Below are 14,907 nucleotides of genomic sequence, written 5' to 3' on the forward strand. Positions count from 1 at the left end.
CATGTATGTCTCAACTGCTGCGTGTCATAACTTGTGACAGTTACCAACATGACCAAAAACCCCCGAATGCTGGAGTCAACAAAGCCCCTTGCCAAGCCAGGCCGTGTGGTTTTGGCACGAAAATGAGCAAAGCATTCTCAGTTAGATTCATCCCAACGGATGTTGAAAGGCGTTAGTGTACGCACAAACTTCCCCAGTTTTCTCCAATTCTACGCTTTCATACGTTTCTTTTAATTCGTAGTTCGACCTCTCTGCATAGACTTCCATAAAGGTTGGAATTCACATTGCTACAAGTTTCTGTCCACTAGACGTGCAGCACCCCATACAGTATACTACGGAACTGCAACAGAAGAGCCTAGACCAGTCCAAAGTGTACTTATCTGCATTGAAGCCATCATAATTCGTGAGCCAGGCTCCCGGGTTTCTTCTCCCGAGTAAAGGGTTAACCAACTCTGGCTGGCGATGATCTAGCGGCTGCCAAGGTGTGGTTGATGAGCGGAGGTTGAGCTACTGACACATGGTCGAAGAGTCTGCGACTCTGACTCTAGCGCCCTGACTCAGTGGCGTCGTTCTCTCTGCACTCTCATGACAGATGTCCAGCGAATCATCGAATTGCTTATGAGACTTTGCATCTTGCAAGGCACGTTCTGAGAGTCCGGATTCGGTGCTAGTTGTGCAGGACGAGACTAGGTCCCCCGCACTACCCCGGATTACCCCGCATCCAACCTATCTCTCGGAGTTGCTAGGTGTTGAGCGGAATGGAGGCTTACTTCAGTTTGAATTAGGCCCATTGCTGTGTGACGGAAACAGATCACTATCGCATACTGATGGATACGTCTGTCTTGGCGATGACTCCTGTTGGAGACCCTTGCGAATACTTAAGAAAATGACCAGCGAGCCTTGCAGAATGGATTTTGGGTTTGATCTGTGGCAGGAGTTCAGTGTCTTGCTTCTTCTCCCTACAGCTTCAACTCACAAGGCACAGGTCAACTAAGATGGAGCACTCAACGGCTTCTAACGATCTTTCCCAAGGAGATGAGGAACTGGGCACTCGTGTCATCGACGAAAAGACCCACGATCCAACCCACGTAGAGGATGTGAAGGGACAAGATGTTGGGCAGATCTGCGGGCTCACCGAAGTTGAGCAGAAGAACATCATGTACGCCACCGTGCCACGTTCATCATTTGCAACGGACAGCTCTAACCAAGAAATCAGCCGTCGTATCGATATTCGTCTGCTTCCGATTTTAGGCATAATGTACTCGATCTCCCTCATCGACCGAACGAATCTCGGCCTTGCCTTAGTTGCGGGCATGCAAGAAGATCTAGAGCTGGCTGTGGGCAACAGATACACTGTCATTGTGATGGTGTTTTTTGTTGCATATATGTTCGTGCCCCTAGCTTGATTCGATGGAAATTAACTTTGGCTAACGAGTTCCAAAGTCTCTTCGAAATACCTAGCGTACGGCTTCGCTGTTTCCTTCGATCTTGAATGTCACGTGAGCTAACCGGTGCTGCAGAATCTCATGCTCCCAAAAGCCGGACCCGCCAATTGGCTTTCGTTTCTCGGTGTAGGCTTTGGGGTGGTGCTTATTGGCATGGGCTTTACCAAGAGCTGGGGTGCGATGGCAGTCTGTCGAGCTCTCTTGGGAATCCTGGAGGCAGGGTTTCTACCAGGTAAGGTCGCCTTCCGCCAGACATTGACGCCTACATTCGGAGAATCTGACGTTGGATATCTGACAGGATGTACCTATCTGATTACGTGCTGGTATACGCGCTTTGAAGTGGGCAAGAGGCTTTCCGGCTTCTGGATTCTCTCCGTCCTTGCCAGCGGCTTCTCTGCGATATTCGCATACGTCCTTACCCTTCTCCGCGGAAAGAGTGGATTGAATGGCTGGAGCTGTGAGTTAAGAGCTTGAGATAAACTTACTAAAAGCTGGAATCATGGTGCTCATCAGATATAATAGGGATCTTTATCATCGAAGGCGCCATCACCGTGGTTGTCTGTGCTCTAGGCTGGTTTATCATAATCGACTTCCCAACCCAGGCCGGCAAGTTCCTGAAGCCGGCTGAGCAAGAGTTCATCATTGCCCGCATCAACCGAGACCGTGGCGATGCCGAAGAAGATCACATCAATCTGGCCAAGATTCTGCATCACCTCAAGGACTGGAGACTGTACTTTTGGGCATTCAATCTCATGGCTTCAACGCTTCCCGGATATGCTTACTCCTACTTCCTTCCGATTATTCTTCGCAACGGTATGGGCTTCAGCAGCACCCAAGCGCAACTTCTGTCCGCGCCTCCCTATGTCTTAGCGGCTATTGTGGCCTACATTTCCGGCTACCTTGGAGACAAGTACAAAATTCGAGGGCCAATCATTGCAGTACATCAAGCTTTGACTGCAGTCGGGATGCTTATCACCGTTTACGGCAAGGCTAATGGTGCTCGCTACTTTGGAGCGTTCCTTGGTCAGTTTTTCTGTGCAATTGGGGGCGATTATGTACCATGACTTACTTGAACAACCCCTAGGCATCGGATTTCTTCAGTTCTGCGTCCCTGGTGTACTCACCTTTCAAGCGAACAACATCACTTCGCACTCGAAGCGAGCTGTCTCAAGTGCCACGTGTCTCATTGGAGGCGGCCTCGGCGGCATCATTGCAAGCACGGCTTTCATGTCGAAAGAGAGTCCCCACTACACCGTAAGTTGCAGCATTTCCAGGACCTGGCTGGCAAACCTCGTTCTCTGACCTTCATTATCTAGACGGGCATTTGGACAACGTTTGCCATCTCTATGGCTAGTATCACAATGATAATCATCATGGATATCTACTTGTGGCGCTGCAACAAGGCAGCAAAAGCAGGACAGCGCAGGAACGAGGGCATGGAAGGCTGGCTGTATACACTGTAATAGGACCAAGAATTTGCTCAGCCTAGCTCTGAGTTTTGGGTAAACTTCTCTTCTGTATGATACAGCCTATTCTTGGGTTGTAGGTAGATCTCAACGCTACCTGTCTGTTACTTTGGTAATACAAAGCGATTGTGTTCCTCCTTAGTCTTATGGTTCATTTCTCTTTGTTCGTAACTGTTTTCGAGTCATAAGAGTTGTCGCTATCCTTCTAGACTACATTGATCTTTGAGCATTTCGTATAAGTTCTTATTCGTTCCTGTTGAGTCTTTGACAGCATTTAACTGGCTTGGGCTGACTTACAGAGAAAGCCTGCTTGTCTGTCCAGTGTTTTACCACACCATTGTGTTCCAGTGGTATTGAACTCAGTTAAAGTACTAAATTTATACCTTTTACATTATGCATATAAACAGGCGGCCCTCGTTCCTCTTCGTGTCCAAGTCTCAGCAGCTTTCCATAATTCCAAACACTCTTCATTCCATTCACAACAAGCACGGTCTTCGTATCTTTCAGAAACCTGCCATAACTCAATGCACCCACAACTTTACAGCAAAACTTTTCCCTCGACAAAATGTGTCAAGAAACCGAGATCTTGATTGTCTGCTTCGCCAAGAAATGTCTTTCTGAGAAGAACGGCATTCGCCTTCCGCTCCTGTGTCTCATACCCACGCCAGAATCTCTGTATTACCTCTGCGAAAAGGCAAAGGGAGTAGGATATCGCACAAACGGCAGCCTCCTCGGCCTTCCCCTCATGACTATCTACCCAGATGAGTGTCCAGATGTCGCCAACGCTGACAAGTTCCGGCTATGCCTTTCCCACGCCGTCTCGCGTGAGACCTCGCAACGCGCCGGGTTTCTCATTCAATGCAAGGAATGCTGTAACACAGGCCATGCACAGAATCACACTCTTAGCGACCGTCCAGGTAACTTCCCTAAGTTCAATTCACGTCCACTGGCTTTTCCCGCCGAGTCTTCCGCCGAGTCTTCTACTGAGTTCCCCCCGAAGAATAAGTATTTTACGAGTGATTGGACCTGCTGTGCGGTCGGCGAGTGCAGCGATGATGATTTGTGTCAATACCGCGTGGCTGCTCTCCTATGTGGGATGTCGACGCAGTCTCGGGAGGCTGAGCAGGCCATCATTGACACATGCAATCAAGAGACAGACGAGGGTTATGATGGAGATGTCAGCGATAACTCCACTTAGTGGCAGTTGGGATGGATTCGCTCGATAACACAACCGAGACCTCGCTGGCTGTTTAGTCAAGAAGGACATTGACTTTGTTTGGGGGTGCAGGCTTAAGAAATGGGTGGTTTTTTGTTTAGACTAGATATTTCATCGAGTGTTATGCACTTACAATTTCCACGTCCCACAAGAACCTATCTCTGTGTGCTTCTGAGAACTGAGGCCGTCGCCGAAAGTAACGCCTAATTCTGTCTAACCGGGTCGCGAGATTGTTAGGTAGTCTTGATACTAAGATACGGATACAAACACATAATTAATAGACGACAGAACTTAGAACGAAAAACAGTCAAAAGATACCAATCAATTCAATTCAACCCACTACCCGAAGCTGAAGCCAGCACAGACATGGCGCACGGGGGTGGACTTGACGTGACAGCGAACTGACGTTGTAAACAGTGGACGCGCCGAGACTGCCGACGTCGTAGTGAAGAGAGTCTTAGCGACGTCAGAGCACATGGCGGTGGGTGTCATCCACTTGTCTTGGGGGATCAGCAGCAGCGATAGGATGGCTAAGCTTTCAAGTTGGTTGGAGAAACGGCGAAGATATGAAGTCATCGGCTACGGTCTACATGTGCTGTCCGTTGCAGCATGTCTAAGATATTATCATCACGCGGAGCCGCTAGCACACTTAAACTCGGTTGCTGCTCATACTCCATGTCTCCCTCGGCTTCGCATTTTGGACGCGTGGTTGTGCTTGTCGATGGTGTTTCCTGCGTCAAAAATAGAAAAGAAATTTTTTTTGCGGGTGTGCAAAATTCATCGATAAGGAAAAAGGGGCTCTGGGGGGACTCAAACAACTGGGACCATCCTATAGCGAAATCCTCCGCCGCATTGGCATCTCATGTTAGGAGGTTCATGCGCTGCCATCTGACAAGTTGAACGCACAGAAATGGCGTTCGTGCTGGCGCAAGGGAGCGGCCCGAAGAACTCATGCACAAAGGGAAAAGGGGCATAGCAAATAGTAAACTTCTGCGAGAGCCTTATTGGGGACAGCGGTCAAGTAAGACTTGAAGGGATTTCTTTCCCATTTGATGTTTCCTCCGCTTTCTCGAGTCCGAGGCTCCGTCGTCGTTCAACGGTCCCCCCATTCTTTGCGCCCGGCTAACCCGGCCACGCCGTCATCTCGCGCCGAAAGCCAGATGACGAGGTTTTGCAGCGCCTCCCGTGCCACCTAGGCACCTTAGAGCGCTGAGCTAGACCATCTTGGCAAACTGCCGGCAGCCCACCACGCGGCCAGTTGCAGCCATTGACACCGTAGCAAAGGTCCTGCAGGCTGAGATTGCTAGGCCACTCGAAAACCCCTCCAACGGCTTCAACGCTCTTTGATCACGCTGGTTGCCTTGGGGCTCCACTCGTGACTCGACGAACATGGCCGGTGGTGTGCAGCGCAGGGTGCAAGAGAGCAGAATGCCCTTGTTCAGCCAGCAACGAAAGCGCCGGGCCACACGGCATGGTCCCATTGCCTGTGGAGTCGAGAAACGGGGCCCTTCGGTCACTTCGCCCTCAATGCGACGGCACCGAGCAGCCCAGCCCGCTGCTTACGGTGCTTAGCGAAGATGGTGCCTGGCATTGACCCTTTAAATTTGGGTTGGTTGTGGTGGATCGCGGCTAGCTGTGCCCGAGGGATGCGTTCATCGCCCTCGTCGGTCTACGGGTCAGTTGCTTATGATTGACAATTGCCTTGGTCTATGTCGGACTATTTGAAGTGGCCGATACCCCACACGCTATTGCCTAGTCTTTCGAGAGGGCTTTCGCGATGGTGTCGTCTCGTTTACCCAGCTCTCGGCCCTCAAGATGAGGTTTTCAATCGCCAGCATCATCGCCCTAATTACCCCGCTGGCGCTCGCAGCTGACTCTCTCGAGTACAAGGGAACACCAGCAGGACAAGTTATCAAAGATGGTGTCAAACTCAGGATCCTTCCCGTGGGTGATTCCATTACTGTGGGATATCTGAGCAGCGATGGAAATGGCTACAGGCTTAAACTCGACGAAGACCTGTCTGGTATGTTCACTCACCGCACATGAAAAGTTCAATCAAGCGCTCTGCCAAAAACAGCAGACAAAAAGGATCCATGTCTAACGACCACAACAGTCAACGAAGTTGTATTCGCCGGTACAGTCTATGGTGGAAATATGAGCGATGGATACTATGTGAGTCAGCAGGACAGATTCCAATCCAACGTTCCTAGTTCTAACGAATTGCCTAGGCGGCTTGGTCTGGGAAAACAATTCAGTATATCGCCGACAACGTAGGCCCATCCCTGGTACAAAGACCCAACATCATCCTCCTCCACGCCGGCACCAACGACATGAACCCGAACCCGGCAATTTCCACCGAAGGCAACGACCCAGCAGCCGCAGCCGAGCGACTGGGCTCCCTCATCGACCAGATGATCACCGCGTGCCCCGACGCCACCATCCTCGTCGCCCAAATCGTCGACACCTGCAGCGCCGAACAGGAAACCGCGACGGCCGAGTACCAGAAACTCATTCCGGGCCTTGTCGAGCAGCGCAGAAACGCCAGTCACCACGTCCTGGCCGTGGACTTTGCGGCTTTAGGTACCGGCATTCTGAGAGATGATTGCATTCACCCGACCGATGATGGTTACCGTACTATGGGCGACTATTGGTACGACTTTATTGCGCAAATTCCTAAGGATTGGATCACTCAGCCGGTGGGCGATGACCCAGATCGATCAAAGGATGAGGCTGCGCGGGCGAGTAAGAGTGTATCAAGCAGCAGCGCTGCCAGCTTCTCGTCGCAGAGCTGGATGATGCTTGTTTTCATGCAGCTCATCATCACGGTTGATCTAATGTGTTAATGAATTAAAGTAATATGATAGTCATGAACAAGCGATTTAAACCAGACAAGTCTTGTACAAGCCGAATCTGCCCAGTATCAAAGACTAGTTGGCTGCATGTACACCAGCCTGTAGTACTTGATATGACTGGGCTCTGAGGAGCGTGATGTGTGTCACTTACCTAAGTAAGGTAGCACAATCTGGGTCAAGTAAGAACTTGAACTTGATCATGCCAGAGGATCATCAAGAAAAGCAAGTCCGGGCGGAACAGTCGAGAAATGTCACCACAGGCTCTTCTGGCCACGTGCAGTGTTATACACCTCAATATCTACACTAGCTCATATCAAACCTAGACTATCGATGCATCTTAGAATTATCCAAAAGAATTTGAAAAAAAAAATAAAAATTGAAAACATCGGGCCTACCTAATTGTCTTAATTCGCTTCTACTCTTCTCATATCAGCCGCATTTGTGTATGGTATTCTTCCCGAATCCTACTATTCGCATAAGCATCCTCTCAGGACGTTATGCCCTCGCGTAACGACTGATGGAATCAGTAAATCTTCTTTCATATAGCTTGTGACCGTGAGTGGAAGATCAAGCTCGGGAGGCTTATCCATAATTCTAGAGATCACCACTGACAGACCCGATCATCTAGTTGCCTTCTTCCCTCTTCCTTGTCTCCGCAACTGCAATTAGCTTTGAAGAACAATAGGTGCATGTGTTTACGATTGGTTGTGAATCAGTCCAGCCTGATATGGGCCGTCATGCTGAGCCTGACCCCGCGATTTCACGGCTGTAGATGCCAATCCCGATGTCTAGTCATCCTTGCTTGAATGCCTTGGAGTGGACGAAACATCGTGATGAATGCGGGGTTGCTCACCGTGCCCTCACTGATGGTGGTGTACATGCTTTGCACGAGGAACCATGGACCCCTCACTTCGATAGCTCCATAATGTCCAATCATATTGGCCGCGTTGAATGTTATAAAACGAGGAAGAACCCATGTGGTCTGTAAGATACCAATGCGCCAAACTGTTGAGTGAGACTTCTTATCGAAAGTTCTGATCAAGAAAATCCATCTTATCGATACAACACACCCCGAGATGTCGAACAGAAAAGATCACGGGCTGAAGGAACACGGTCTGTCGGATGACGCCGTGGAGGCCGGCCATGACTTCATACACGATGCAGAGGTTGAGGAGGAAAGGGTAAGTCTCCCATTGGGGTTGGCAGGAAAGCTCTTTGGCTGAAAGATCTTTAGAGACACAGCGGAGACCCAAACACGATGCCGTCGATGTCTTCGCAGCAGAAGAAAGGCGTAAATCTGGAAGGGATGGAGTCGAGCAACCCGATAGGACAGGACAAAGCTGGCAAGAAGGCTTGATCGCAAATGCTTCTCGATTGAGATGTGTTAAAGGCAAGGGATTTTGCAGAAGGAGTTTCCATACAAACAAATTGTCGTTAGTATTTTAGGGTCATGATATTTCTTCTACAAAAACCTACTGAGTGCTCATTAAGACAAATTCGAGTCCACGCATCTCATAGGAGCAACCCATGTGTCCAGAATCAGCGGAAGTAATTATGTCATCCATCCGCCTTCGCAACACAGCATTGAACTGATCTTAGCTAGTTGAGCCTGAGAAGTGAGCTTTCAAGGACGTCCAACATCATTTCCGTCGATTCAGTGCTGTCTTTCTCTGAGTATGCACTTTTACAACTTGGCGCTTTTCAGGATCGGGCGGAGTGCTGTGTGGATAAGACATATCCTTTCACAATCGGCGCCGATGCGCTGCGGCTTGGGCCGACTTCGGACATGTATTGTTAATCAGCCGTCAAGCCCACCGGCCCGGACCGGAGCTGCTCCAATAACTACTAATAGATTCCGATCGAATTAGGCAGCATCAGTCTCACCTCCACCAGGCACTCATCGACTTTCCACACAATGGCGACTCCTACGCAACACTTCGTCGTCCTCGGCGCCGGCGTCATCGGCCTCACCACGGCACTGACCCTCAGGGCCGAGTTCCCCTCTGCAAACATCACGATTGTGGCAGAGTACTTCCCTGGCGACTACAACATCGACTACTGCTCGCCATGGGCCGGGGGTAATTGGTGCTCCTCGGCCAACGACAACGGTCTCCTCGAGTCTTTCGACCGCGTCGCTTTTGAGCGTTTCAAGAAGATTGCAAGTAGTGCACCAGAGGCGGGGGTCAAGAGTTCGCCACTGCGAATGGTTTTCGACCAGAAGATCGAAGATGCAGGAATCCTCAGCGTAGGAACTGGCAAGCTGTGGTACGATGATTTGGTCGGGGGCACTGTGCCACTTGGGAAGGACGAATTGCCTGATAAGGCTGTGTTTGGACTTGATGTGCCCAGCACGTTTGTGATCAACACTCAAACATACTTGCAGTGGTAAGTGACTCGTCCACTCCTGTGTATCTCATGGTGCGCAAAGTATCTGACTGTACTAGGCTTCTTGAACAATGTAGACAGAGCAAAGTCATTCTGAATCGTCGGAAAATCGGCCACATCAATCAGGCTCGCATCTCTTCAGATGTCACAACTGTTTTCAATTGCACCGGCTTAGGATCCTATTTCCTTGGTGGTGTGGAAGACAAGTCCATGTATCCAACCCGTGGACAGACCATCTTGGTTGAGCAACCGATTCAACCCCTCAAGAGGATGTACTTCCGTTCACCTCGAAGGGTAGACAACGACACCACCTATATCTTCCAGAGGCCTCTAGCTGGCGGCATTGTACTCGGCGGGTGTCGTCAAGACGAAAATTGGGACAAGGAGGTCGATCCTGAGTTGACAAAGACCATCCTCCAGCGTTGTTGCGCGCTGGCACCTGAGCTCGGCAGGCCAGAAGGCCTCAAGATCATCAAGCACGGTGTTGGATTGAGACCGAACCGCAAGGGCGGGCCGAGAATCGAGGCTGAGAAGACAGATGAAGGGCTCGTTGTGCATAATTACGGAGCATCTGGGGCAGGATATCAGGCATCTTGGTGAGTTGATACATAGATCTCCCTAGTCTGCAAGAACATCGCGTTGCTAACGTGGGCGTAGGGGGATGGCAGCACATGCGGTAAACCTCGCAAAATCGCAGCTAACAAGCGAGACGCCCTCATCGAAGCTCTAGGTCCAAGGAACACATTCTGAATCGTAGCGAATATGGCATTACCAAATCATCCAGTTCATGCCAGGAGTTCCCATTATTTATCATGGCATAAGATGCTAATAGCTACTACTTCTGACCTGAAACCTCAAAGGTTTTAAACACTGGGCCACTTGTAGTTCAGCCATTTTTCGAGTGTGCCGTTCCATGAACCGCTTCCAAGCTGCACATGGACCCAGGCATCAACGAAATGCTTCCATACAATATCCCTCGGGACCGCATATCCCAACTCCTCAAAGTTGAACGGCGCATCAGGGTTGGCGATGCAAAGCTCTCCCTCGTGCAGCTTGACCTGCAGCTCGACCTCGATCAGATCAGAAATCATGACATCAGCAGTGCCGTCTAGAACAGCCTGGTAAACTGCATTATTATCCTCCACCATGACGATCGTCGCAGACTTGAGATTCGCCCTGTCAAATACCTCATTGGTTCCGCCTGGGTTGACAGCGACCTTGACGCCGGCCTGGTCAAGCGATACGAGGTCGTTGTACTTGTCCGCGTCGGCGCAGCGGATGCAGGCCGTCTTACCGACTCTCTGGATCGCGGTGGAGAAGAAGGCAGTTCTAGCTCTGGCGAGAGTCAGACTGACACCGCCCATGGCAATATCGAATTTGCCGGCGGACAAGTCGCTCGTGATGTTGGCCCATTTCGTCGCGACTAGGCGAGGAGGCTTGGGCAGGCCGAGGGCGTTGGATAGGGACTGTGCGGCATCGATGTCGGCACCGATGTATGTCGTGTTGATTGCCGTTGTGTTCGGTGGGATCGTTTGGTTCGTGACAAGGTACGTGAACGGTTTGTAGTCCCCAGTTGTGCCGACGTTGATGTACCCGCGAGCAAGGATGGTGTCGAGGAGAGACGTGACATTCGCATATGACACCAGTGATGTTGTTTCGCCGAGTTGAGCTTGAGCGTACGCGCTCAATGTGGAAGCGCCGAGAAGGGCGGATGTCCAAATGTTCACCATTGCGACTGAAGATCAAACAGGCAGACAGATTCAGTGCCGGGCGTGATTGGAGATGAGACGCAACAGCGAATAACCACAAGTTTTATTGTCATCGTCCAGGGCCGATCCCGGGGCCCCGCATGCTCATTTCGGAAATCGGAATAGACTCTTATCATCGGCTTTGAATGTAAATTGCGATAGCGATAGCGAGTAATTTACTATTGGTCAATGGGACCTGTCAACTCACGCCAAGTCCTAGCTAGTCGAGTAGCTTGCGCAATTTGATTGTGCTTGAGTAAGGTAAAGACTCGTGTAATATTTTGCTCTGCCTTTGGACTCTTTATAGAAGAAGTAGTTCCTGATGTCGGATAGGATTGGCATCGTGGACCTGGGATGGTCTTGATTGCGTCAACCCATCGGCATGTGGCAGATCCACTTGTCAACCAGGGCTTCCCATGTTGTCGGGTTTCCTGGATGTTATACATAGATTCCTTAGACGCGACCGCCTCCTGTCAGGAAACCCGATATCCTAAGATGAATTCTGTGAACCTTCAATCACTATCTCTCACACAACGTCAAACCAATTTCCAGACGAAGTTCAAATGCAGACAGTACAGCCTCAAGAATTCCGTCTCTTCCCGCAACTCCCTTGGGAGCTTCGCCGAGCCATCTGGGATGAGTGTCTACCAGGCGCCCGCGTTGTTGAGATAAACAAACCTCACAGAGCAGGGTATATTTACAGTAGATCTTTGCCGAGAAATCATGGAAACGAGGAGTGCAGTCATCAGATGACGTACGGACTCAACTCCATCCCTCCAGTCATTGCGGCCGTCTGTCGTGAATCCAGACAGGCTGCGGGGTTTTCAGTACCGCAAGATGAGGAATGGCGGACGAGGAATGGCGCAATTGCCAACGAAAAACCGGCAGTCTTGTGGTTTGATCGTGCTCCGAGCAGGAATATCATATTCCTTGACTGGGATCCAAGTTGTGGTCATTACTGGTCAGCTCGTTCTCCCTTGGGTCCATTTAGATACCTGCCTCCCGTTGCGGCTCACGCTCAAACGGTATGCGTCACAGGAGAGGTTCTGCATATGCTCTTCCCACCTTTTAGTGATTGGGAGAATTTCCGCACTCTTTGGGGTATCAAATCTTTCTTGGTATGTCAAAAAATAGTTGCCATCCACGCGAATATCGATGCTGCAACACAGTCTGGACTCTGGGGATTCAACGGTGAGGAGCGCATCGGTAAGACCGCCCCGACTCAGTTGGCCCTGTTTGCTGAAACTAACTCAGACACAGTCTTGGTTCAGGTGGAAAACCTTGAACATGTAGAAGAGTTTGCCTGTTTCAACAAAGCCTTTGGCTCCGAAGAAGATGGCTAAACCAAAGATTTCTTTCAAGGGCTGATTGAGGACTCAACGCAGTGCTCAATGCAGCAAGAGCTGCTTGATACCTGGAAAGCGCGTTTTCTGCTGGGACGATGGCATGATCAACAAGCCGAACTCGGCTTACAAAAGGCAGAAGACTGGAATGTGACGCCAGCTCCTGGGTTGTTCGGTATTGTTGATAGTGTATTAGAGAACTGGAAGCTGAAAGAAGACAGTTCATGGGCAAAAGCGACGCTCTCAGCGTTACCACAAGTTCAGTGGGTGTACATGTTTCGCCTGTGCGTAGATACTTGCTATGTAAAGACAGAGGTTTAAATAGCAACTAGTACTCAATTTCAAGTTCTGCTAAATGCACAAACACCTGCAACAGCCACAGCTCAGACGTTCGTTTGATTCAAGGTGACAAAACTTGTTATGGGCGAAATAGAATCTCGATTACCTTCGTAATAGCATAAAGACTTAGCATGAAGCTAAAATTACTATCAAGATAACTGAACGTTAAGTGCTTCAATGGTTTTAAAAGTCTCCTTTTGCTCTTTCGCTCTTTTGCTCTTGTCTTTTCCACATTAGCGGAAGCACCCTACTTGATCAAGCGGGCTCATGGAGTGTCTTCACCTTTGAGCCTTAGGTATTCTGATTTCAGATAATAAGCAACTTGTAAGTATGCAGCCTTGAGCCACACAAACACTATATCTGCGGTCCGTGGCCTAAATGTACTTTGGCGCTGCCTAAATTGCATGCTTGATGTCGAAGAGGTCTGTCAAAAACCTGGCCTACGAAGCTTACACAGAGCCGTTTTGGTTCATAAGGTCAATTTGACCAACGCTACAGAAGTTCTGTGTGGCGTCTGTTGGTTGCAAACTCCAGAGCTTGCCCCTGTCTTCCCATGCCACACTTCCCACTCTTGTTGATTGGACGATTCCAGGGGCGGTCGCCCTGTTGGTTCTTCGTTGGACATGGAACTTGGTCATTACCTTCCAAAAACTGCCTAGATCATGCATTTTGGGTGCTGTAAGGATTTATCCTATTCGTTCAGGTAGGCAGACGGAGCCGCCGAGAATATTGAGTGGATAGCTTTGAAGCAAATATCGGTAACAGACCAAGGTGGAACAGCTCATCTATGTGGGGGTGCAACACATTCAGTCTCGGTCATGCTGTTTCTACATTCTCTTCCTCTCGTTAGTTTCTAGTCATTCACGTCATAATTCATCGAACCCGTCAGATCACGCCGGTACGCATCAGTGAGTGGGGAGAAATGCAGACGCCAGATGTCGCCCCCGTAGCGGTTGCCGCTACTACGAATATAGTCATATCAACCACAGACATGAACAGGAACGTGAGTTATGTCGCTCTTTGCAAGGACAAATAAACAGGATTTGTCATTCAAGTTGATAAGTTGTCCGATAGAGATAACTAAGGCCAAGGCCGTGCTGACACAAGTATAGGACAAAGGCATTGCAGCGGATGAGAAACAAGACTCACAGGCCGATACGGAAGGGTGATTCCCACTTTTGCAATTCAAGAAGACCAAGCACATCTTTTAGTTGAGACTAGCTACTGACTGTTTGAAACCCGGTGTCTACAGTGCTCAAGCTTCCTCTACAAAGTCTTTAAGCAAAAGCATCACGGATTATCGTCGTATCCACGGTCGAACTTATTCCCAAAAGACAGATTACTGGGGTCCTAACGACGAGACGCAGAATGAAGCGCTGGAAATTGCGTAAGTACAAATGATGTCGGACAACTGCATCCTTGCGCATTCGAACACTCTTCAGGCCATCAGAGTTAATGGGAGTGCCTTGGCTGTGGAGGCATTATTGGGAGACTTTGTTCTTCGACGACCGACTTTTCTTAGCGCCGCTTAACCGCAGCCCCCAAGTGAGTTAATTCAATTCAACAGGACAGGCAGCTCTTTGATCTCTGGTTTCTGACAAGCTGCATAGAAAGTTCTCGATGTCGGAACTGGCACGGGCATCTGGGCCATGTGAGTGCCCAGACCGGGATTTAACACGTAGCAGACCTTGCTAACATCCGCCGCGCTCAGCGATTTTGCCGACGAATTCCCATCTGCGGAAGTTATCGGTGTAGATATCTCGCCCATTCAGCCCCCCTGGGTCCCTACGAACTGTAAATTTTATTTTGATGACGTTGAGCAGCCGTGGACATTTGCCCAGGAGTTCGACTTCATCCATATCCGCCATCTCGAAGCCAGCATAGAGAACTGGCCGGTCTTGTACAAGCAAGCTTTCGATCATCTGATCCCAGGAGGCTTTATCGAGATCAAGGAATTCGACATCACTACGCGGTCGCAGGTTTTTGGTGATGAAATTCCCGAAGATCATATTTTCCATCAGTGGGCCAAGGTCATGTTCGAGGCGACTGATAGGCTCGGCAAGACGCTGGCACAGACCCAAAATCATAGTATTGGGATGGCTCTTGATGCAAT

The 14,907-nt window shown here is 49.8% G+C and overlaps 7 protein-coding genes across 7 annotated transcripts; 6 read left to right on the top strand and 1 right to left on the bottom strand.

Annotated features, from left to right (window-relative positions):
* Positions 1-714: 714 nt before the first annotated feature.
* Positions 715-3,052, top strand: BDP55DRAFT_662477 (major facilitator superfamily domain-containing protein). Its single transcript, XM_060574809.1, has 8 exons — positions 715-1,159; positions 1,217-1,387; positions 1,444-1,462; positions 1,521-1,677; positions 1,744-1,902; positions 1,968-2,468; positions 2,530-2,699; positions 2,762-3,052. Exons 1-8 carry the CDS (start codon positions 996-998, stop codon positions 2,906-2,908), a joined length of 1,488 nt encoding a protein of 495 aa, XP_060430400.1. The 5' UTR covers positions 715-995; the 3' UTR covers positions 2,909-3,052.
* Positions 3,053-3,476: 424 nt separating this feature from the next.
* On the top strand, positions 3,477-4,109 carry BDP55DRAFT_728220 (uncharacterized protein; the record flags this gene model as incomplete). The annotated part of the gene is made up of 1 exon (XM_060579408.1): positions 3,477-4,109. One exon carries the CDS (start codon positions 3,477-3,479, stop codon positions 4,107-4,109), a length of 633 nt encoding a protein of 210 aa, XP_060430401.1.
* A 1,636-nt stretch (positions 4,110-5,745) lies between these two features.
* BDP55DRAFT_662485 (GDSL-like Lipase/Acylhydrolase) lies at positions 5,746-7,346 on the top strand. Its single transcript, XM_060574810.1, has 3 exons — positions 5,746-6,150; positions 6,241-6,299; positions 6,356-7,346. The coding sequence occupies exons 1-3, from the start codon at positions 5,943-5,945 to the stop codon at positions 6,968-6,970; spliced, it is 882 nt and encodes a 293-aa protein (XP_060430402.1). The 5' UTR covers positions 5,746-5,942; the 3' UTR covers positions 6,971-7,346.
* Positions 7,347-7,920: 574 nt separating this feature from the next.
* Positions 7,921-8,715, top strand: BDP55DRAFT_768080 (uncharacterized protein). Its single transcript, XM_060581012.1, has 2 exons — positions 7,921-8,160; positions 8,214-8,715. Exons 1-2 carry the CDS (start codon positions 8,056-8,058, stop codon positions 8,334-8,336), a joined length of 228 nt encoding a protein of 75 aa, XP_060430403.1. The 5' UTR covers positions 7,921-8,055; the 3' UTR covers positions 8,337-8,715.
* Positions 8,716-8,894: 179 nt separating this feature from the next.
* Positions 8,895-10,094, top strand: BDP55DRAFT_631558 (FAD dependent oxidoreductase; the record flags this gene model as incomplete). The annotated part of the gene is made up of 3 exons (XM_060572297.1): positions 8,895-9,364; positions 9,424-9,960; positions 10,022-10,094. 3 exons carry the CDS (start codon positions 8,895-8,897, stop codon positions 10,092-10,094), a joined length of 1,080 nt encoding a protein of 359 aa, XP_060430404.1.
* Positions 10,095-10,227: 133 nt separating this feature from the next.
* BDP55DRAFT_693587 (bacterial extracellular solute-binding protein, family 3) lies at positions 10,228-11,884 on the bottom strand (the record flags this gene model as incomplete). The annotated part of the gene is made up of 4 exons (XM_060577240.1): positions 10,228-11,033; positions 11,487-11,543; positions 11,577-11,602; positions 11,871-11,884. 4 exons carry the CDS (start codon positions 11,882-11,884, stop codon positions 10,228-10,230), a joined length of 903 nt encoding a protein of 300 aa, XP_060430405.1.
* Positions 11,885-13,658: 1,774 nt separating this feature from the next.
* Positions 13,659-14,907, top strand: BDP55DRAFT_662500 (S-adenosyl-L-methionine-dependent methyltransferase; the record flags this gene model as incomplete). The annotated part of the gene is made up of 6 exons (XM_060574811.1): positions 13,659-13,797; positions 13,907-13,959; positions 14,047-14,181; positions 14,273-14,339; positions 14,405-14,445; positions 14,506-14,907. Coding segments are annotated over exons 1-6 (779 nt in total), but the record flags the coding sequence as incomplete, so codon positions are not given.

The sequence above is a fragment of the Colletotrichum godetiae genome (assembly GCF_030913485.1).
Source record: "Colletotrichum godetiae strain CBS 193.32 chromosome Unknown BDP55scaffold_18, whole genome shotgun sequence".
Taxonomy (NCBI): Eukaryota; Fungi; Ascomycota; class Sordariomycetes; order Glomerellales; family Glomerellaceae; genus Colletotrichum; species Colletotrichum godetiae.